Source organism: Xiphophorus couchianus, chromosome 7 (genome assembly GCF_001444195.1).
Source record: "Xiphophorus couchianus chromosome 7, X_couchianus-1.0, whole genome shotgun sequence".
In the NCBI taxonomy this organism is placed as follows: domain Eukaryota; kingdom Metazoa; phylum Chordata; class Actinopteri; order Cyprinodontiformes; family Poeciliidae; genus Xiphophorus; species Xiphophorus couchianus.
This window is the reverse complement of record NC_040234.1, coordinates 14,620,874-14,644,469: the sequence shown is the minus strand read 5'-3', so window position 1 is coordinate 14,644,469 and position 23,596 is coordinate 14,620,874. Positions and strand designations below refer to the sequence as shown.

The window sequence follows — 23,596 nt, the reverse complement described above, 5'->3', positions numbered from 1 at the left end:
CCTGCAGAGGATGCGACTCTACACCATGTTAAAAGAGGCAATAACTGTGCAGCAGCAATTTCAATAAACAATGCTTCATAGTTTTCGGCTGCTTTCATTGCTCCATGAAATTACTTAATCTTACATACATCAAAGAGCTGCAGGCATGCTTTAGGAATAAAGGTAAATGCAATTTGAAAATGATGTTGGAACTCAGGATATATTTGAGTATGCTTATTGAAACAGCTCAGAATGGAGCCAGTTTAAAAGGCTTGTGCTCAGTAGCAAGTCACACATTTGGACACTACACAGTGGAAAAAGAGATGTGTTTTGGTGAGTGCATAACAATCCCAGAACAAAAGCAAAATACCTTGTAAAGTTTGGAAGAACTTTTTTTCACAATGACATAAATCCACACCAAGATGGGCTAAAATACCACTCAGTGGGGAAGAATTCATTAATAACATAAAATATAAAAGAAACACTAAATGTCAGAATAGAGCTTAAAAATGTGCAAAGAATAGAGAATTACATTTTTGGAAACATGTCATGTGATCTGATCAAACTGAAATTAAATATAATGGCCATTGCTTTATCTGGAGGGGAAAACGAGAAGCTTGTAAAGCTGAAAATAGTCTTAGGACAAAAGGGTGGTATCATGTTGTTTGGGTGTTTTTCTGCAGAAATGACTGGTGTGCTTCTTAAAATAGAAGATATAATCAACACAACATAATAAGTGCAAGAAGGCAGGCTTAGGGATGACAAAGTCATTTTGGATTGTTTATGACAAATTCCTGACCTCAGTCCTATAGATAATGTGTTGACAGATTTGAGAAGGTGTGGCCAAAATGGCCTACAAACCTAATAAAGTTATGCCACTCTTGTCTAGAGAAATTGGCCAGACCTGCAAACAGATACACAAAATATCTGATGTGATAAAGTTGAAATACCATTTAATCAGTTATGAAGGACCAATTTTAGTAAAGTTCTTTTTTTATCTTAAAAAATATACCTCTCGTGATTCTCATCACTCTCTTTTGCCATTTTTTAAAGAGGCTATCGGTGGCAAGACTTTTTAGATTAAAGATCTCTTTCAATGCTGAAAGAGTGAATTCCAAAACTGGAATCTGCTATGAAGCAATTCTCAAAATATACATTGCCTCTTACTTTTCATCCAAGTGTAAAGCAGGTAGTTGTTTTTAAATTTTGGTCAACCTCTAAATGTCCAAATCGGAGAAACAAAAGGTGAATTAATTGTCTATAAGATCAGTGGATATGGACAATAGATAGATTGACATATACTGTAGATGAACATAAGATACATGAAATGAACCTTCATGCTTAGAAAAGTGTCTGGTAGGGTCTATTTAAAGTGTCTCTAGTGATGAATCTGGAGTGTAACATTTATAAAACATCAGTTTTCTGGATTTTAAACAATGGTATACTTCCTCAAAATGATGGTGGTGTGGTTGCTGTGTGGTTCATTCTTGAGTGTGAAGAATGAACATAGTTGAAGCTATTCATTTATGAATAAATCTTCATCCAAGATTTGCCCATGAAATTAGGTTAGTGATTTAAAGACCAAGAGGACAGGCTACTGAATTACATTTTATCTCCAAGGTAGCTAAGCTTCTTCAGCAAGAGGAGGAACAAACAAGAACCCATCTACCCTCAGAATGCTAACACAGCAGATCCTTGGGATCAATTCAGTAGAGAGCTTATGTTTTCCATCTGACTTAAAAAAGCTAAAGATACCCAGAGGGAGTAGTGTCCAGTTAATGAAGACATGATGGATGGATGGATGGATGGATGGATGGATGGATGGATGGATGGATGGATGGATGGATGGATGGATGGATGGATGGATGGATGGAAGGATGGACAGATGGATTTTCTTTAAAATTATTTTGCACCAATGTGATAAAATGTCTGTTAAAGAGTAATTAAACCTATATTTATTGCTTACCACAGCCCCCATTGTTTATTCACATTTTTATGCAATTATCCCAACATCCAGGCTCATCATTATTGGCATAACCGTTAACAGACAAGAGTTCCCATGCAGTGCTTCAATCTCAACAAGCTGTGGTCTATGTAACCACCTAATGAATCAGAATGAAAAAGGAGGAACAGATAGTTAGCTGTAAATAGTCAAGAGATGAATTGCTCTCAGTCTTCTTCCAGGTGCTGAGTGAAAGATGAATTTCTCCCCATGCTTCTCAGAGATCCTCTTCTTGCTGCGGGAGCAGAACAAAGAGGTGTAAAAACATAATTATTCTGCAAAAACCTAATCCAATAAGGTGCACAGGGGACCTGACAGAACATCTTAAAAGAACAAACTTCCATGCACACATACTCGATGGAAACTAAATCAGATCCCGAGAGAAAATCGAAAGATTTGTTCTCTTGATTACTGCCAAAATTCAGTTTGCACAGTCAGTTCCTGATACCACATTTTGAACGAGAGTTGACTGGCATGTTTGCCAACACTTTACTGAGTCAATAGCACAGGGTTATCCTTCCGCAAATTCAACACTGGTGAACCTCATGATACTCTGCTGGAAAAGGTTTTGACTGAAGGCTGGAGTCTTTGGAGGACGTCTGAGGCTGCAGATTGCAGGTGGAGGGCTGTTGTATTCAACTTGAGCGGTTTAAAATGTGAGCAGAGTACAGTGAAATGTCAATTCGACTGCTGGATATGAACACTGTTGAAATAACAGGTTCTTGACTGAAGACCATGTGCATTAATATACCACTTTTATCTCCCTGTGTCCTTCCTGGTAGGCACAAGACTGTGGAAAGAGAGAGAGGGGGGATTTGATCCTTTTCAGCTGCACAATTATCGGTGAGGTCGGACACTGAAGTTGAGTGATAAGGTCTGTCACTCATCTGACACTCCATATTCATCCCAAAGCTGATGAAAGGGTTGGTGTGAGAGATTTCTGCAGGTTAGAGTTCCTTAATGTGAAATATGAAAAAAAGAAACACTTTTTTTAATGCATTGCAGTTTGCCATCCTGAAAATGGAAAATCTCCCCTAAATATATTAATGGGTTTTTAATCACGTTGTTATTCAAACTGGATGCAAACAGCTCACTCTATCAGGGACACAAAGATCCTGCTTCTGAAACTAAAAAGCTGAGGAAATCAGGAAAAGAAAATACATGAAAACCTATTTGTGTGATTCTCCACACATTTTTTCACAAACATTATAATGTATTTTATGTGATGGAGCAACACAAAGAGGTTCATTATTGTAAAAAAGGGAAATAATAGAAGGTTTTCAAAATAATTTACAAATAAAAATCCAACTCTGTGAAGTCCACTTGTATTCAGCTTCTTTCATACTGTGCAAAATCACATTTTGCAGCAATTACAGCATCATGTTTTTCCCCATGTATCTCTAGCGGCTTTGCACATCTACTGTGGTCAAATAGGGTTGGGAAGCATCTTTGCAAACCAATTTTTGTATCTTGTCATAGATTCCTAGTGTGATTTAAGTCTGGACTTTGACTGGGTCATTTTAATACAATAATATGCTTTGATCTAAACTATTTCAGAATAGCTCAGGCTGTTTAGGGTCTTTTCAAACCTCTACAAGTTATTTCCCCCCCAGAATTGGCCCTTGAATATAGCCTCCAATAAACTCTGACCATCATCTATGTCTCTGCAAAAGAAAAGCATTCCCACAGGATGAATCTGCCATCACTGTGTTTCACAGCTACTATGGTGTGTTCAGGTGATGTGCCATGTCAAGAGATACCCATAAGTCATTTTATCCAAGTTCAAATAAAGACTTTGATGAGCAAGTGCAAGTCAAGGGTTGAGTCTTTTGTTCCCAGTCAGAGTCAAGTCTCTGATGATGGAAATACACATTTTCTCATCAAGAATCTCAACAAAATACACTGCAGTTTGTGGTTCTAATGAGATGAAATATAGAAAAGTCCACATGCTCATTTGAGGCCTTGCACTTGTACAACACTGAAACCCAGAAGAATGCGATACCCAAATTAAATGTCTGAAAGGCTAAAGGCTGTTTATTCCCAAAATATTCTACAAGAAGCTGAGCCAATCAAAGTAAGACTAAGGCAGGACAAGAAAGGGAACAAACGGGTACTAAGAAGAACCAACTATTTAAGGGTGCTAATGAATACCACATTGCAAGTATAATTAGAAACAGGATCAGGTGCACAAGAAGAGCAGAAAATAAGACTGACTGAATCAAATCTTGGCACATACTGAGCGATTAGAATAACATCATAGTAAAAAAATAATAATAAGAAAGAGACAATATAAAACACAAACAATCAAAGGTAAAAAGAAATACAATATTTACAAATATATATAAACTTAAAAAGATGTAGTGTGTTTTTCAGTCCACACTCATAATATATTTGTAGACTTGTTTGGTATAGAGCATTAAATTACAATATTTATGATAGCAAATTACAATATTTATGTTAGCATGGATATCCGAACCAAGCCAGAGAATTATACCTGAATTCATTCAGCAGCATCAGTTGCAACTTGATTTGTCAGGAGACATGTTCTGGCAGATTTGTCCCTGGAGGAATATGTTATTGTCAAGTTAACTAAGACCTCGCTCAGCTCCCCAAGAACAATTAATAGTCCCTGGAGTGCACACACACACATATTAATATACAAAATGCACGCATCCGTATTTACAGGCAGCCTCAACAGACAATAAAACCTACATCAAAGGAACGGGGAAATAACTTCTGCTAAATAAATCGCTCACACTTTAATTGCTACAGAAAGCAATAAATAAAGTGGCAGTGTATGTTCAAGGCGTACAAAGAAATGGAAAAGGCACCCCTCAGATGGGAATCGTACTGAACACACCCTCAAATTATTGTCAGAAGGTCTTTTTCATGGGCAATGATAGACCATCTGTCAGATATCGCACAGTAATAGAGGACTCAAATACAAGACTCAACACAGTGGCATAAAATCAGTAATCCTCTACTGAAGTCCAAGGTCAGTTCACAAAAATCCAATCCAAACTGAAGTATCCAAAACAGAAGCAAGTCCAAAATACAAGCAGGGTAAAAAAAGAATCACTGAAAGACAAAGTTATGATAAAGGGTGAAATGCTTGACACAAGGGATGAAGACACCATGACAAACGAAAGCCACATGGGACGAGGTATAAATAAAAAAAACAACAAAGGAAGACAATGAGACCCAGGTGGAAAACATTAGGGTGGAGCAGACGGTGGTTATGGAAAAAAATCTCAAGAAGTTGCCTGAAACAAAGGAAGAAATTAATGCACAAATAAAATAGAAAGTTCAAAAACAACACAGATTGTGTCAGTGTCTGTCTGCTAAATTTCAGTAAGGTCATAGTTTTTGCAATGATTGTGTAAGCCATAAAATGTTTTATCTTTTATTTGAATTACTGATTTGTACCTTCATACAAACTGTAAGCACAACAAGCAATGAAGAACGGATGACAAAACTAGGGAAATGACTTCTACTTATAAACATACTATCGGAAAATTGTTGGAAAATTGTAATGAACAGAGCAAAAATATTAGCATCATAAGGAAAACGAATTTTATTTGTAAGTTGGAAAACAATGGTTTGTCTAAAATTATGATTCTTTGTTTCAGCAGGGTTTCTATTGTTCAAGAAAGGACATGCTATAACTGTTGACAAGCAAAAGTAGAAAAATGAACTCTTGACTAATTTATCATTCTTGTGTTTAAGATTGTATTATTTCCATTAAAAGTTGTTTTCCTTCCACATAACCTTCCATACCTATGCGTGGATACAGCTGAACACCCAGCTTTTTCCCAACAACCAACGTCCTCTTGTTTTGTTGGAAGCATGTCAATAATTACGTGGCAGTAACACTTTCATATCATTGGGTACAATTTTTATTAGTCTGAAGCAATTTTCCAGCACATTGATACTTAAATAAGCCTCATATCAGTTTCATTTTTTTGGAATGAATAACCTAAATTAAATAACATTTCAATGATATTTTAATTTACTGAGATGCACCTGTTTTTACAACAGAAGAAGTAAAAAAAAAATTCATTTTTCATATCATCATCTTTCTGTCCTTTTTTCCTGTTGTGCAAAGAAAGAAATCAAGAGCTCGGAGCATTTTTTTTACCCTGTGTGGATGTATTTTTAATTCTAAAGCGAGGGATTGGTCACACTTGGTCTCATTAGCATGAGGAGCCGTATAAACCCCGCCACTGCAGAATTTGGAGCTGTGTTGAAGGCGAGGCTGCGAGCATATCTGGCTGACTGGCTGCTGCGCGCACTGAAGGACTAACTTTCACTTTCAGTACAGTTCAGTTTGTAAAAGCGGAGCGCTGCATGGAGAGCTCGCTCCAGATGTAAACCGCACACAATGAGGCTACTCAGCGACGGGAAGACCTCTGCAAAGATGATTGTAACTTATTGGCACCGGTGGATTGTTATCGTCTATTTTCACCTTTCTTTATTCGCCTCTCGGACTGAGTCTGAGGGAAATACAGTGAGGTACCAGACCAGAGAGGAGGACGCACCGGGCACTGTCATCGGGAACCTGGCCAAGGACATGTCCTTGAGTGTGTCCCACTCCTCCAAGATCAATTTCAGGATGATGAAACAATTTAACGACTCCTTTATCCGGGTGAGAGAAAGCGACGGGCAACTCAGTGTCGGGGAGCGAATCGACAGGGAGCGAATCTGCAGACACACTCCACAGTGTCTGATTACTTTTGACGTGGTTAATTTCTCCAAAGACCGCTACAAACTGATCCATGTCGAGGTGGAAATAAGGGACGTCAATGACAACTCTCCGGAGTTTCCAAACAGGGAGTCTTTGGTGGAGATCTCAGAGAACGCAGCGCTGGGGTCCCGGATCCCTCTGGACCCCGCTGTGGACGCTGATGTCGGGTCAAATTACATACAAAGCTATCAGATTTCTGTGAACAGTCACTTCACCATAGATGTGCTCCAAAGAGCGGATGGGGTTAAATATGCGGAGCTGATCCTGATGAAAGAGCTTGACAGGGAGACTCAACCCTCATATAATATAGAGTTGGTGGCAAAAGACGGAGGGAGCCCCTACAGATCCGGGTCAACTAAGATAACTGTGAGAGTGACTGACTTTAACGACAACAGCCCAGTTTTCGACCAGAACAGCTTCTCAGTCAGCCTCCCAGAGGACGCGCCGGTTGGCACGGTGATCCTGGACCTGAACGCAGTGGATGCTGACGAGGGTCTGAACGGGGAGGTGGTCTACGGGTTCGGGAAGCAGGTTTCTCACGAGATCCGCGAACTTTTCCAAGTGGATAACAAATCGGGCCGCGTGACCCTCAGGAGTCCCGTGGACTTCGAGGATAAAAGCACCTACGAGTTGGACGTGCAGGCTATCGATCTGGGCGCAAATCCGATCCCGTCCGTGTGCAAAATCATAATCCACGTCACGGACGTGAACGATAATGCCCCAGAGATCAGCATCACCCCGATCACCTCCATCGCCACGGGTGTTGCGTACATTAGCGAGGCGGCAGAAAAAGACAGCCTGGTGGCGCTCATCAGCACCCTGGACAGAGACTCTGGCGTTAACAGCCAAGTACACTGCACTTTGTATGGCCACGATCACTTTAAACTCCGGCAGGCCCACGAGGACAGCTACATGATAGTCACAGCTGCCTCTCTGGACAGAGAGAGGATCAGTGAGTATAATTTAACAGTCATGGCTGAGGATTTCGGGTCACCCCCGCTGAGAAAAATCACCCAGTTCACCATCAGGCTGAGCGATGAGAACGATAACGCCCCCCACTTTGCGAGGGCCGTTTATGAGGTGTCAGTGGTGGAAAACAACGCCCCAGGCGCCTACATCACTACGGCGGAGGCCAGCGACGTGGATCTGGGTAACAACGGGAAGATCACCTACAGGCTTGTGGACAGTGTCATCATGGGGTCCCCGGTGAACACCTTTGTGTCTCTCAACTCCGTGTCTGGCTCCATATATGCGCTGAGGAGCTTCAATTATGAAGTGATGAAACAGCTGGATGTACATATTCAGGCTAGCGATGGGGGGTCACCCCAACTGCAGAGCACAGCCATCATCAGGTTAAAAATAGTTGATCAAAATGACAACCAGCCTTATATTGTAGAGCCTCCACTCTACAAGGGGTCGGCTGAGATTTTCCTGCCCAGAGATGCACCTGCAGGTTACTTGGTGACTCAGATCAGGGCCAGTGATGCTGATGAGGGCATTAATGCACAGCTGTCCTTTAAGATTACAGATGGGGGGCACTTAGGATTCTCCATCAACAAGGACACTGGAAAGGTGCTAGTGAATCGAAAGCTCACGTATGACCTCACGGACAGTGTTAAAGTCACGGTGGCGGTCAGTGACAATGGGACCCCCCCTATGACGTCCACAGCCATGATTATTTTTAGTTTCATAGAAGGCACCCCGCCCAGCCAGCCTTCCTCAGCTCAAAATAGCAACGAGGAGCTCTTCGAGTGGGACATGTCCGTCGCCATAATCATTGTCCTGGCTGGAAGCTGCTCTGTTCTCCTGCTGGCTATCATTCTCATTGCAACCATCTGTAGCCGCAGGAAAAAGGAGACAAGCGAGGGGGGTTATGAAGAGAAAGCAGAAACACCCGATGTGGAGAAAGCTGAAAGTAGTCGTATGGATTCATTGATCGTCAATCACAAAGGCAAAGTATTTGATGCCCACCCATTTCCAGAGGGTCTGCCTCTGGCCAGCAGCAACACAACAGAGACCAGCAGTGAGGACAGCAGGCAGACAACAGGAATCTTTGAGCCAAACACCAGGCCAATAGAAGCTAAGTTAAAGGTAAGCAGATTTCCCCCCTACATTTAAAAATGATCACCTTATCTGTTTGAGCTTTCTGATTTAAAATGAATGTGTTTTACATATTTACAGGGTTATTCCACACTGCCAGGGTATGGGAAAGAAACTGTGAGGCCTATAACAATATGGAAAGGCAACTCGTTCACGACTATCTCAGCAAGGGACCCCCAGATTAGCGGGAAAGACAGTGGGAAAGGGGACAGCGACTTCAACGACAGCGACTCTGACATCAGTGCAGACGTCCACAAAAAGGAATCACCACCATTGAACAGTGAGTGTCAGAGATAATCAAGCAATAAATGAATCAACCCACCACATCTAACTTGTATATTCATCAGTACTCAAGAGTTGTTATGATTGATTCAGATACAAACTAAATTTCAATTGAGTACCCTGGGTTCTTCTGTCCTCAAACACTCAGATGATCCATCAACTATTTGCTGTGTTTTCCCCTCCTCAGGTCTCTGGGCGTGCACCAGTGAATGCAAAGTGCTAGGACACTCTGACCGCTGCTGGAGCCCATCAGCCAGTAGGCCTAATACAAGCTTGGCCTGCGGACCTCACCTGTCGACATTCTCCAAGACTGCCACGCTTCCCCGGGATGCCAGGAGGGAAAACTACTACCCGCCCCATATCCCAAAAACCAGTGGTCTGCAGAGTGTGTATGAAAAGGTCCAACACCAGGAGTTTGATTACATCCTTGTCGGTCCACCTACACCAGCCAGGATACAGGAAACGGATGAAATATCCATCCCCGAGTACACAAACTCTTAAAAGGACATGAAACATGTCTAACACTGTAATTAAAAGACATTTAGTCTTTGTACTGTACAGATCTTTAATCCAAATTGACTCCATGTTGGATTGTTGACGTGTTCAGTAGTGTGTCGTGTGTGTCCTTTGGCTCATATATGACTGTTCATTGTATCATGTGTAATATGCAAGATTTTTTAACGATAATATATTTTTCATAATGATTCAATGTAAAGAGGAATTTTATTATGACTTTTTAAAAGCATGTGTTACTATTTAAGGGCATGACGTTTGGACATTTAGGCCGAAAAATGGCCTCTCTACTGTGGAAAACAATCAGCCATGTTTGTGGTAGATTTTATCATAATGTTGCACAATAAAGAGTTAAAATCAACACTGTTTTGCTGTTCAATAACAATTGAAATGTAAAAAAAAAAAAAATTGGGAGTTGTTTATAGTAATACAACCTCAATTAACCGCCTGTATGCAGTTTATTTGCCTCAAAGGCTTGTGAGCTGCAATAAATATAATGTAGTTCTAAACTGATAGTGAGCGAAAACCAATCTACTTGTCTTCTCGTTGTGCACAATGTGGCTTGTCTGCTGCTCCAATTTGCATGCAAATATGGCACTACTGCTCAAATTCTCCCGCAATTGCATATTTTTCAAAGGTCAAAGAATCCCCTCACCTTGTGTGATTGCCTCCCAGCTTACCAATTATCCAAAAAATGTAATTTAATCTGTTCCTAAGCAACAGGAGCGCAGCACATTTGAATCTCTTTTTTTTTTTTTTTTGCTATTTTTTTCTTGCTTTTAGGTTATAATAAAGACAGAGAAACCTTGACCATAAAACTTGAAATCAGAAAGCTCATAATTAAGCAAATGTTATGTCTCTCTTTCCTTCTTGTGTGTAACATATTCAGAATGTGTACCGTCTTCAGCCTGCTGTTTGAATAAATAAACCGAAGAATAATAATATTTACAAGTTTGACTACAGGTATAGTGCCAGTTTCATTCCTGCTGACATTTTGGCAAACAACTTAAGGAAATATGCAGCAAACACATAAAAAATGTATGACAAGGTAGTGCTTTTCACTTCTGCCTTTCTGCATAAATATCAGATAAAACTGAATCGCATTTTAACACAAATCTAAGTAGATTAATTTCCACACAACTGAGACAAGATTACTAGTCAGTACCTTGCAGAAGTATTAATACCCTTGAAGTTTTTCACATTTTGTCATGAAAGAAACACAAATTTTGATGTGTTTTAGTGGGTATTAATGAGGTAGATCAACACAAAATAGAGCATATTTGTTAGGTAGGAAAATTATGTTTTTTTAGGGGGGGGGTTGTAAATCAAAAATCTGAAAATTTGTTTAGACCCTTACAGTAATACTCCTATATGAAATCTTGTCTGACCAGTTGCTTATTTAGTTAATTTAATGTGTGCACTTTAATCTCAGTAGAAATACATTTTGGGAGTTGTTGTGGATCATTAGCAAACAAACAACATAAAAGAGAGTTGATTTTGGATTTTAGGAAAATTATGAATATGTTGAACACTCTATGCAACATGGGAAAAGAACTGAATGTGGACTATGGATGTGTTTTCCTGACTGGTAATGGAAATACCTCAGTGATCCTGCCTACCAAATTGGAGTGAGTAGACTGTATTTCTTGAGGAAGCTTAGGTCCCTTATTCTTTGCAGCAGGGTGTTGGATTTCTTCAGAGGCTGTTCAAGAGAGTTTAATCTCATCTTTAGCCATCTGTTGGGGAAGCAGCATCGGAGCCAGTGACTTAAAAAAAAAGCCAAACAAAGAAGAGCAGCCCTGTTTTGTGGACGGAACAGAGACAACATAGCATTTTATTCATCCACTGAAAAGAAGGATTATTTTTCTGCAAACCTATGAAGTTCACCGAGACTGACAAGATAAGGTGTCCATTTAATGCTTCTCAGGGCATTAATCAGAAAATTAGCCAAGAGCAGACGGTAACTCTGGAGGAGCTGCAGATTTTCAGACACAAATCTGTTGTAAGTACTATTGGTCAAATGCTCCACAAATGTGGTAGTGGATTCATGATGTGGGGATGGTTTTTTCAGCAGGAACAATGAAGCGGGGCAGAATGGGGAGACAGATGGATGAAACTAACCATGCAAAAATCCTGAAAAATACTTTGTTAGAGGTTTGTGTTACTCAAAAAGTGCTCTAAAAGATGTGCAAGTATAATTGAACTGGAATTCTCTTTGGTGACAGTATGCTGAATCCTTGATGTACAAAGAAGCATTATTGCAGGTCCTTCCTTGCAGGTGTCAGACTCCACAATCCTCACTTTGTTTAACAAACTTCACAGTAGTGTACAGTCTTGCTGTTTACACATTTCTTTACTTTTTCTGAATAGTCTGTTTTATTAATTAGTCCAAATATAAATGCACAATCTATCATTTTGTTAAATTATCCGACTAAATTCCACAATTTTCCCTAACAGATATATATATATATGGTTTTTTTCCAATCTCTTCAACGCTCCTTTGTATTTCTTTTTTTCTTTTTCTTAGTTTGGCACCAGACGTTTGGCTACTTGTTGCTTTGGGGAAAGTAACATTCTGATGAAGAATTTTGCAATTTTATATTAACCTTTCATCATTCACACATACCTGTCAGAAAGCCTTCTGGCAGATAACCCAACTTCCATAAAGAGAAGCAACCAGAGAGGGAATTACAGAGGCACGAGAGAGGGATTATGGAAAAAGTGCAGAATTCAGCTGGTGGATCCTGCTGTGCTGCGGTAAGACAGGCTCTGGTTTTTGATCAAAACCATTACTGACATCTTTGACGTGTTTGTTAAGCTGTCAACGTTGTAAAGTCTTATGTTTTACCCAGCAGTGTTAGTCTTGCCTCAGTCATTGTTCAGCATTTGCTGTGTGTGTGTCTTTGTTTGCTCCTGAATTTAAGGGTTGCGGCACATCCAGCACACCACCTTCTGCTGGAGTCAGTCATGTGCTGAGATTTGGAGTTGTGGCCCTTATCGCAGGTGCAGCGTTCATGTTTTGCACGTTTGTGGTTTCCCTCTACATGTGGAAAGCCAGTGATAAAAATGTAAGTGAATTAGGATTATATGTTAAAAATGTTGACAAGTGTGCAGCATTTCAAACTGTAAAATTAAATCTTTCCTTCCGACTTCAATACTCAGGCTGCTCAAATTGATTCATTGTGCTCTTCCACATTTTATACGCAACAGCATAATGTTTATTTGTGTTCTAATGAGCTCACATGTGGGGCAAACCACCTCATTGGGGTCTGCAACAGCATCTCCCGTGGTGTTTTACTCAACTTCTCAGTGTGTTAAAACTACAGAGGATTTTGTTCCATGGAAATGTCTGCGAGGGGGTAAATAACACAAGCAACATGAAGCTTGTTCCTGCCTCTGCTGTTTGTGTTTGCCACTTTGAGATTTACATAACTCGACTAATCAGTCATTTTAACATGTCGCTTTGAATGCTGGCAGGTTTATAGCGTTCGCTACAGCCTGAACATCAATGGGAAGGTGAGAGAGGGCTCCATGAAAATTGATTCTGACAACAATCTGCAGAGATTTCAAACTGGGAGTGAAGCTGGGGAGGCTGTGGAGATTCATGACTTTCAAATTGTGAGTAAGTTTGTCCTTGTTCTCACTATCCGCCTTCCCCCCATTCCCAGAGCTCAGCTGAGACCTTCTGTGTGCTTAGCGAAGTAGCAAAGTTGTGAATGTAAACATGGCATCTCTGTGATTTGGTGCAGGGAATAACTGGAATCCGCTTCTTCGGAGGAAACAAGTGCTATATAAAATCCCATATCAAAGCAAACCTCTCACTCCTGGGAGCACACAACAAAGACACGCTGATGTTTGACCTGGTACGTGTGCAAGTTCTTTGACATGCAACGTTGAGAATTTGGAAAGAAAGAGAGATATTGCAGCATTAATCTGAGTAAATTCAGAGAGACTGTGTTTGTTCTCTTGTCAGACAGATGAAATAATGCCTGTGAGGTTCGATGAGGAGTTCCTTATATGGGTTGCAGCAAAGCAGCCGCTGAAGAACACCACATTTTTGAGCAACAGAATTCTGGATCTTTGTGGGGAACTTCCCATCTTTTGGCTTCAATCCATTTATCCCAAAGGTTCTTCCTGCTTTTTCCAGATTCTGCTTATGGTCGTAGGAGGCCTTAAGCAGGATTTAATTTGTGGTAGATTTCTGTTAACTGTGATGAATGAGGGTAACAGCAAATTAAAATCCCACGTTCAGTTTCCTAAGACATTAAATCTTTTTATAGATCAATAAAAGAAGGAAACAAAAGGGGGGAAAAAAATATGTTATAGCCTACGCAGTCATGGAGAGACTTTTCCAGCACACAGTCATTGACACCCTGCACAAAGACCATAATCCACAAAAGGTCACTGCTAAAGAAGCTGGCTGCTCACAATGTGCAGTATCCAATCAAATTTATGAAGAGACAATTGGAACGAAAACATGTGGTAGAAAAAGGTGAACTGGTAACCCCACATCATTCTTTGATGTCTTTGCATGATTTTTATTTTCTGAGAAATTTGAATTTTGGGTTATCATTTGGCATAATAGTTCAAATTAAAAATAAACACTTGAAATCTATTGATCTGTATGTAATAACTCTAAATCTGCTTCACTTTTTGAATTGGATCATTAAAAGAAATGAACTTTTTGTTAATAGTCTAATTTACTGGCATCAGCTTGTACATCTGTGTTAGTCAACATGTCCTTTGGGTATTTTTAATATTTTTGAAACCCGGAGGCTTGCAGGGGCCCCAAGGCAGCCATAGAGTCTGACCTGATCCCACCGAAAGGAAAACTGCTGTTCTAAAATACACTGTAATCTATTTTAAGTTGAGCCATTTTACTTTTTTCATAGCTCATTAAAATCTTAGCTGTGATTGCTTTTCTTATCTGCTGACACACTTGTAATATTTCCTGCCTTAGCTTAGAAGTTAGTGAAACACTTGAACATCTTGAACATACACTAAATTTAGAGTAGAATAACAAGGTCCCATATTAAAAAAGAATGAAATTGAAACATGCAGCACTGCTTGATATCACTGCTGCTAAGTGAATTATTGAAGACATCTGAGACAGATCCAGCTATGTAGGATTGAGCTCTGAGGACATGTATGGCATCTTGCGGATGTTGACCCAATACTCTTGCCTCTTGTGTATGGAGTAACAGATGGGGAGAGGAGAAAGAGAGGCGTGCGACGAGCCAAACGGCAGTTAGACATGCAGGACATCAAGGCGTCCATTCAGGAGAGGGACCCAGAGAGGCGGGGTGAGCAGGAAGCTGTGGATGAAGGACAGTCAGCTATGGGGTCAGGGTACAATCCTGAAAACCCCTACCATGTGAGTGATCATTTCATCAGCAACATTGTTTATAGTGAACAAGTCTCCACAGCTGGTTAATTTTTGATAAGGTATCAAGAGGCATATTCAAGGCCTTGAAGCAATCCTTAAAGTGTTCTTCGAAATGAAGTTTTGCTTTTCACAAATTACTTCATCACAGCAGTGCTAAAAAAAGACAGTTCTAGATGTTGTGAAGTGGGTTTCAGTGTGGTAGTTATCAGCAGTCAGTATTTTACCAGCAGGAGACAGGGGTCTCAAAGTGCGTTCTAACTGTATTCCGAAATCAAAGAATTTGCTTCTGTGCCACTTTACTATGCAATATGTTCCTCATTAAATTAACATAGAAAGCCCTGTGTTCTGTTTTTAATATTCTGCTTTATTACACCACAAAGTACGTTCTGTATTGATTTAAGACTCAAAAAAGACTTTCCAGTTTTCTTTCAAACTCATTGTTCCAGTTGTTAATAACCCAAGCCCTAGCATTGGATGGCAAGGATGAAAAATCAGAAGGGTTGTACATGTGTTATGATAACACTGACACCACTGAAAAAATGTGAAGAATAGTGTTGGATGTCGTAGACCTGTTAAGAAAAAAATAATAATCATAGGGGACAAGAATATTTATAAGACACGAGGTAAGGATTGACCCCAGGAATTTCTCTGACTGAGGATATTGTATTGTCAAAAAACATCCAGTAATAGAAGTTCAGTAGCAACAGGGATTGTTTACTTAATATAAGAGATCTCAGACAGTCATACAGTAATCCACTTAGATGAATCTGTACTTTAAGATAATAATCTGCTTAGATTATCAACATGTTCCTAAAGGTGACAGAATATTACTCAATTATTAATGCACTGACAACTCAATGCATTAATAACACTATCTTTAAAGCACTGTAAAAACAATTTTTTTAAAAAAGCATAGATGACATATATTACAAAGTTATATCTTCAGGATCTCATTGGACTATTAAAATGATTAGAACTGTAACTAATAATGCATGTGCAAAAATGTTACATGGCCATATTATTCTTATTATCTGGTACTTACAAATTCCTGTCACTGTATTGCTCATCCAACTCCATTTTCTTTATGCCATCCATTATTACACCCCAATACCTTGCCCAACTTCCAGTCCTTATTTCAAGCCCTATATTGGCAACTCTGGATGGCATCAATCTTAAACACAGTGAAATGACGTCTTGTTTATTATTATTTGGTCATTTTTATAAAGGGCACACAGCACTTTGCATATTGAAACATCTGTAAGTCAATATATTGCTTTTGCCCTTCAATAAATCACATTCGAAGAAAGACATTGTTTTAGGCTTCGTCTTGTGATAGTTATAAGAATGACACAACAATTTGCAATTGTAAGAAGTTTTACAACCCAAAACTGGAGGACTCTTAAGTTGAGTGAGACATAATTCACAAATCTTACTTGTAAGAATCATTAAATGCGTCATAAATTATCCAAATTTGTAGAAATGAAAACATTTTAATTTTATATTTTTTTTATTCCACTTTTTTCACATTTGAAATTAGTGACTTGATACATAAAAAGTAGTACAGAGACCTCACTCAACACTTTGCAATATAACCTGGGCTGACTTATAATGCCAAAAGAAACGCCATCAGCCAAATGCAAATATTAGCACGTCAATGCTAAATTTAACATGCTAATGTCAACCTTGCAGCGAATTGTGATTGTTAAATAGACCGTCTCCTCTTTGAGTCTGAGACTGAAGATCTGAGAGATTCTTAGCAAAATGCTGACTGAAACAATGTACAAAACAACTGTAGCAATATAATATTAAAACATCATGTTGAATTTGAAAACAAGACTTGTAAACCACATCAGATGGATGTTGGCGTTTTGGATAATTTGCATACATGCTACAAGCGAGTGTAATAAAAGCAGAAAAATTATATTCTAATAATATTTTGAACCTAAAAAAGCAGAAAACTTTGGAATCAGATCAAAAATCATATGACCCCCCTTTCCAACAGTATTTAGACGCACCACTTACGCACAAATCTGGGCTGTGCTAAAGCGTGAAATGAGTCTCAAAAATCTGTGTGCATTCGTAACCGAATCTGTGCATAAATGCAGTTTTGTGTGTGTGTACCAGGTGATTCGTGTGTACTTATTTAACATTTGTAGGTGTAGGAGAAGGTTTGGATTCATAATTATCAGATTTGTGAGGTTGTCGTTAAAAGGTTTGTGTGTAGAACTTTAACGTTTGTAGAAATTGTAATTTTGTGTGTGTATGTTTATTTTGTATTCGTAATTTCTTCATATCTGTGACCACATATTAATAAATACCCAGAGCTTTTCTTTTTACAGTTTACAAATGATCTTTCAGAGATACAACTATCCAAAGTTAAACTCAATGACCCTTGCACAAGTTACAAATCCACTAATACACACGCACAGATACTTTTACACGCGCACAGGTTTTTGACATTATTTTCACTCCCTAATGGACTCAGATGGGGACTGTTTGTGTGAAAACTGGCTTTATATAGCTGGAACATTATCATTTTCCCATTGTCCTCTGATGAACACAATGAGATGAGATGTTGTGAGAATGTTTATTTTTCATGCTGTATTACTTTTGCATCTGAGTGGCCTTACCATGTGCAGGTGTCTCTCATAATAATTGGGATATAACAATAATTGAATGAGAATGAATAACACTATATATGTCACACTGTAAACCGAATGTTACAGAACTAGAGTGCATAAATAACTGCAGTACAGTGGATCCCTAATAAAAAATAAATACAGAGCATTAAAGGATATGCAATAGCTTCTGGCACAAAGATTTAACATTGTAAAACCTGTACCCACAATGCTCTGTTGCTACCATTCAGGTTCACTTGGTTGCATAAGGCAAAACTGTGACGCTTCAAGAAAAAGTTCATTGGGTTGCCTAGAACAAACCAGTAGGAATTTGAAGGCGGTACAACATATAAATAAAATAAAGTAGGATATGGAATATTTAATTAATGTGGGGTTTTTTGTTGTTGTTGTTTTACATTAATGTGTTGACTGAGGAAGATGACCCTGTATGAATTTGTATGAACTGTACATACAAATGCATACATGGTGAGCATCCACAAGGCATACAACTCATCTCCACTGCTCAACTTAACTACTAAACATTCAAAGAACAACTTGTCTTGAACATCCTCATAATGTGTATTAACAGTAATTACCTGTTGCTTGATCAGCGATAAGAAACTAGTCCCACGTTTCTTCCAGCACGTGTGCGATTCACAGTGTCTGAATGAATGTTGAACAGTGTTCCTGAATTAGTTTGCAAACACCAAACGATAGAGTGTAAGTTACCTTCAAGTAGGTATTTCAGTTTTCAAGCTGCATTTTTTTAAAACTATTTTACAAATTCTTTCATAATTTTTTATGAGTAAAAACATTTTTCTTTCTCAAAAAAAATTGAAAATTGGCGGCTCTTTCACAAATTTAGAGTTACGTTCCATAGAAAAATCCATGAATACTGAATCATGAATAGGTGAGGGTTCACTGTTTTTAGAATGCTCTTTATTTTAATTACAACTGAGCAAAGGTTCAACCATTAAATGGCAACAAAAGACTTCCAATACAGTTCTTGGTTTTTGTGCAATAAGAATTAACTAGAAATAACATGCTACAAACGTGACCTTCTCTTCGGTGTGAGACAAAGTTATGAAAATAGTCTAGAAACAGTTTATATGTTTCAGCTGGACCTTAGACCTGAGCTGGACCTCAGCTGAACTGAGGCCCAGCTGTTTGTAAAACTTGTACTGTCAGTATTGTACGATACTGACAGCTTCTAAAAAAAACCCACAGAACTCCATTTAAACTAAAAGTCCAAACTATCCCTTTGATATGCCAACCTTCTTCAAAATCTACTTTTACAAAACTGGAACTCAGTGAGAAAATGCATTAACTTCAAGCAGACCCTTTTCTTTGCTGTTGCTGCTTCCCATTGTTAGGGCATCAATCAGACAGCTGAATTTTAGGTCAAAGCAGCCAGTCTGTCTTGATGAATTTCTGAACCAATGTAGAAAATTCTCACCTCTTATAAAAATTAACATTTTCCACAAAAAAAGAAAATCTGCATTCTTGAGATGATTAAGATATTTAGAACTTGTTTGAATTGCAAATATAGATTTAAAAATCTGACGTGCTACTCATGTATATTAATCGTCTTTAATGTAACCACAGCGCAGCGGAGAAGCCAGAGAGGAGACCGCCATGACCTTTGATAGCATGCTGGACCACCAGGGAATCTGCTGTTCAGAATGCCAGCGCAGCTACACTCACTGTCAGCGAGTGTGCGAGCCTCTGCGTGGCTACTGGAATTGGCCCTATAACTACAGAGGGTGCCAGGTGGCCTGTCGAGTGATCATGCCTTGTCGCTGGTGGGTGGCACGGATTTTGGGTGTTGTGTAGCCTTCTTGTTTAGAAAGAAAAGTGTCATTTTTTTTGCATCACCAAAGATCTTACTGTTTTTCTGAGCTACTCTTGACAGCGCAACTTGCATACTGTGAAAAAGGTTTTCAGTAAATGTTAGAAATCGCCACTTCCCTAGACATACTTTTCCTCTTTTGTTCTGTAAAATTTGAATACGTACTGTAGATGCAACTCCAGAATCACAAATAAGCACATCTTTTCATAGCTCCATGCTATAGCTGTAGTGCACTGTATTGTGTTTGGTAGAAAGGCTTGGGACCAAATCCAAAATGCTCAGCAGATCATGCCCCCTTTTTTGACTGAGCAGGCTTTCAATAAATTCTAATTACAGTATGCCTGCTTTGATGTTGATGTTTTTCTGTGTCACACGCTGTTTCCATGGTTCCACCGGGTGTTTTCTTCTTTCATTTTGATAAAAACTGAAGTGACAGCAACAGTTGCCATAACTTCCATTTACAGCTCCGATTCAGTTTGAGGGCAACACAGTTTTTGTGTGCCGACATCTGCATTGACATGTGCTAATGCAGACTGAGTGTTGTGGCAGTGATGGAAAACATTTCCATCATAATGACAGTTTCATTTTATTTATTTATTTTTTTTTGCTAAAAGGAAACTGCAAATAAACAGGTAGAAATTGCGATCCCCAAACGTTTTCTTTTCAATTTTTTTTAATTTCTCATTTTGTTTTATTAATACAACTGCTTGTGTTTTCAACTGTAGCCTGAAAAGCTCACAATCAAAAGTGATCTGACTGTTATCTCTAAAGCCGTACGCCAACTTTTTAAATAACCAAACGCAGCTATGTTGTGATGAAGTTGATTTCACAGAGGGTTATCCAGGCACATCAAATTACAACAATGTGAAATTGCTCCATATCTGCCTCTAAAGCTGCATTGAAACTCTGAAGCAGTGCGAGGAGGCAACACAAAAGAGATGCTTGTCTTTTTTTCTGCTTGGAGATTTTTCCTGGTTTTCGCGCGGGTAGAGGTGCTTATCACATCTGCAGTGCTGATAAGGCAGCCTCCGTGCTTCCGTAGGCTATATAATATTAATCCCTCTCCCACGTCTGCAGATACACTTAAAGGAAGGTGACAAGCATGACATATCCAGGACCTCCTGATGGCTCGTGCTCTCGAGTGCAGCCGCTAAAAGAGCCCCCAAGTACCCTCAAGTGATGTAAATTTGCAAGGGGAGTCCAATTTCCATCACAGTCCTGTCACTGCCATGGTCATTAAACTAAATCATCCTGCTGTGTGTCACACAGCTCCTGTTTTAAAGGCTCCTCTATAATGGAGTTATACTTGGACTGCAGATTGGAGCACAACAGTAAAATGTCTGACCTGACATCACCTGTAGGACTAACCAGAATATTATATTTTTCCTCAAAACTGTGGAGGATGAGAAATGTAAAAAAAATATATAGTACTTTATTGTGCAGTAGTTATATGTTTTTTAACAAGTTTAACAAGACAAAGTAATTATAATAAACACATTTACTGTGCTGCTTTGGTCTGGCAATCTGTCCAGGATGTACCTCGCCTCTCGCCCAGTGACCGCTGGAGAAAGGCACCAGACCCCCTCACAACCCTGCAAGGATAAGCGTGTTAGATAATGGATGGATGATGGACATTTACTGTGCTGTACTGTCTACTGTCAAACTTTAGCCCATTTTGTCAAACTATAACCACAAATGTCCATATTTCTAATTGTATGTGGTAGAGCAAAATAAACTACAGTTAAGTGGAAAGAAACTAAACTTTTATACTTAAAACCTTAAAAAGTGCATTTGTATTCAGAGAGTTTACTCTTGTACTCCTAAATAAAATTCAATGCAATCAACATCAGAAGTCACCTGATCAGTGAGCAGACTCAGAGTATAAACACAAGTGCTCTGTGAAAGCCCCGGAGGTTTGTCAGAGAATATCAATGAAGACAAAACATGGCAGACAGATTGGATATAAGCCTATAGAGAAGTTTAAAGCAGAGTTAGGTTGTAGGACAATATTGCAAGCTTTGAACATCCACTTAAACTAACAGGAAACCATTGATAAACAATATTAATAATCACAAACTTTATTTGTATTACGCCTAAAAAAATTAGAAGCCACAGTGTTTGATGACATAAAACTGAGTAGAAAATAGCTTATGGTAAAACCTGCTGAGAAAACATGATAAAATACAAACATGCAATAAAATATTTGATTATTAAAAATAAAATTAGGTAACACTTTATTTGATGGGTCATGAACTCATGAGTTCATGACAGGTGTACTGTCATGTTTGTGACGGTGTCATGACAGTCTTATTCACAACCCGTCAAATAAAGTGTTACCTAAAATTACTGTGACAAAGTTAAATAAAAAATATTCATAACAGTTATAAATCCATGGGAAGAGTCTCCTTAAAAACAATTTAAAGGGATTAAAAAGTGAATTTGACTAAACTGATCTTCTCAGGGAGTATATTTCTCTAAATTGGTGCTCTGACCAAAGGAGCTCCATTCCCTTTAGTCTTTATTCAGGATTGTGGTATAGTCATAAGAGCTACAGTATGTCCTATGACTTCAGACTTCAGCCGTGGTGTTAAGAGATCAGAGATGAATTTGGCACAAACCCAGAGTAGGCCTTAAGGGTTAGCAATAAAATCTTAAATTAATCCTAAAATGAACTTGTGAGCAGTGAGAAGACCATAAAATTGAAGTTAATATGTTCCTTTTTTATGTTTTAATAAGTAGTGTTTTGTACCATCTGTAGCTTCTCAGAGGTTTATAAACTGTAATAATTAATTTGAGAGGAGATTAAAATTTAGAATTTTTTTTTAACAATACCGTCGAAGTTGCATGAACTATGTTTGAACCACAGAACTGACATGCTTATCAAGGGTAAGGTGGATATCAAAAACTATGCAAAACAATTGATTATAAATTAATCAGAATAACAGCACCTTGTGCTCCAGAGGAGCTGTAAAAAATGCTGAGCTCAATTGGAGGAATCTTGACAGTTATTTGTCATGCAGTCTACAAATCTGCTTTTTATCAAAGAGTGGTTGGTGGTGGCTGCATCCTGCTGTGGGGCATCTTCCTCTAGAGCACAACCAGGGAAGCTGATCAGATTTGATGGGAAGATAAACGAGACAATCCTAAAAGAAAACCTGTTAAAGGCTGCAAACAACATGAGACTGAGGTAAAAGTTCACCTTTTACCTGTACAAAAACCTTAAATCTACCACCAGAGCTACAGTGGCATAGTTTAGCTTAAACCACAGTATTGTAATAGAATGGTCAAGTCAAAGCTCAGACCTAAATTTAATTGAGGATCTGTTGCAATACTTGAAATATGTTGTTCAGATCCCATTCAATCTGACTGGGCTTCAGCTACATTTCAAACAATAAGGAACAAAACATTCAGTCACTTGATGTGCAAATCTAATAACTCAAAACACTTTCAGCAAAATTTGGTTCTTTAAAGCATTTATCTTCCTCTTTATGTTTATAGACTACATTATGCTAGTCAATCATGCAAAATTCTAATAAAATACATACAATTTTGTGTTGAATTTTGTCGAAGAGTAACTTATTTGTTTTGTGGATTTTTTATTTTTTGGGGGGTGGGAGAGGCATTCGGTTTCACTCCTAATTTGTTGGCAAAGGAGCACAGAACAAAGAGCTCTAACTTTAGACTAAAGGAGATGGAAAACAAAAATCAGAAAGACAGATCCCAACACCACAAGCGAAAGCTCAATGTGGCATTTAAACCGAGAAAAAAAAATGCTCAAAACAACATCAGTTTTCTTTTTCTTTTTTTATCCCAGGGCCCTGTTTCGAAAGAACTTGTCTCTTTTTGCCATCCCTCTATCTCCTGAAAGGAGAAATGCACCCCCATTGAGTAGAAAGACGAATGTGTTGGAGATCGGCTTCAGTGTGCGAGACAGTGGTGCCTTTTTCTTTGTCTCTCCCTCTGGAGCTGAGCTTACCCTGGGAACCCTGCAGGCCAGGGAACAAACAGAGCTTTGTGAGCACCGACCCACTGTGCCCAGCAGCCACACTGCAAACCTTCAGCTCCTGTGCTAATAAGACGCCACAGATGAGGAATGCGCTCAGCTGACAGAGGAGGGGGCGCT

The 23,596-nt window shown here is 38.9% G+C and overlaps 2 protein-coding genes across 2 annotated transcripts; both read left to right on the top strand.

Annotated features, from left to right (window-relative positions):
• The first annotated feature begins 6,200 nt into the window (after positions 1 to 6,200).
• LOC114148950 (protocadherin 8) lies at positions 6,201 to 9,981 on the top strand. The gene is made up of 3 exons (XM_028024466.1): positions 6,201 to 8,816; positions 8,907 to 9,105; positions 9,295 to 9,981. Exons 1-3 carry the CDS (start codon positions 6,363 to 6,365, stop codon positions 9,606 to 9,608), a joined length of 2,967 nt encoding a protein of 988 aa, XP_027880267.1. The 5' UTR covers positions 6,201 to 6,362; the 3' UTR covers positions 9,609 to 9,981.
• A 2,351-nt stretch (positions 9,982 to 12,332) lies between these two features.
• cnmd (chondromodulin) lies at positions 12,333 to 19,811 on the top strand. Its single transcript, XM_028024509.1, has 7 exons — positions 12,333 to 12,377; positions 12,545 to 12,688; positions 13,098 to 13,238; positions 13,370 to 13,483; positions 13,594 to 13,747; positions 14,825 to 14,994; positions 19,230 to 19,811. The coding sequence occupies exons 1-7, from the start codon at positions 12,333 to 12,335 to the stop codon at positions 19,455 to 19,457; spliced, it is 996 nt and encodes a 331-aa protein (XP_027880310.1). The 3' UTR covers positions 19,458 to 19,811.
• Positions 19,812 to 23,596: the final 3,785 nt, after the last annotated feature.

Excerpts from the sequence above, each read along its gene's own strand:
- cnmd (XM_028024509.1), top strand. The coding sequence starts at position 12,333 with ATGGAAAAAGTGCAGAATTCAGCTGGTGGATCCTGCTGTGCTGCG. Across the intron at positions 13,748-14,824 it reads TCAATCCATTTATCCCAAAG|ATGGGGAGAGGAGAAAGAGA; the intron begins GTTCTTCCTGCT and ends ATGGAGTAACAG. Across the intron at positions 14,995-19,229 it reads ATCCTGAAAACCCCTACCAT|CGCAGCGGAGAAGCCAGAGA; the intron begins GTGAGTGATCAT and ends ATGTAACCACAG.
- LOC114148950 (XM_028024466.1), top strand. The coding sequence starts at position 6,363 with ATGAGGCTACTCAGCGACGGGAAGACCTCTGCAAAGATGATTGTAACT. Across the intron at positions 8,817-8,906 it reads CAATAGAAGCTAAGTTAAAG|GGTTATTCCACACTGCCAGG; the intron begins GTAAGCAGATTT and ends ACATATTTACAG. Across the intron at positions 9,106-9,294 it reads GGAATCACCACCATTGAACA|GTCTCTGGGCGTGCACCAGT; the intron begins GTGAGTGTCAGA and ends TCCCCTCCTCAG.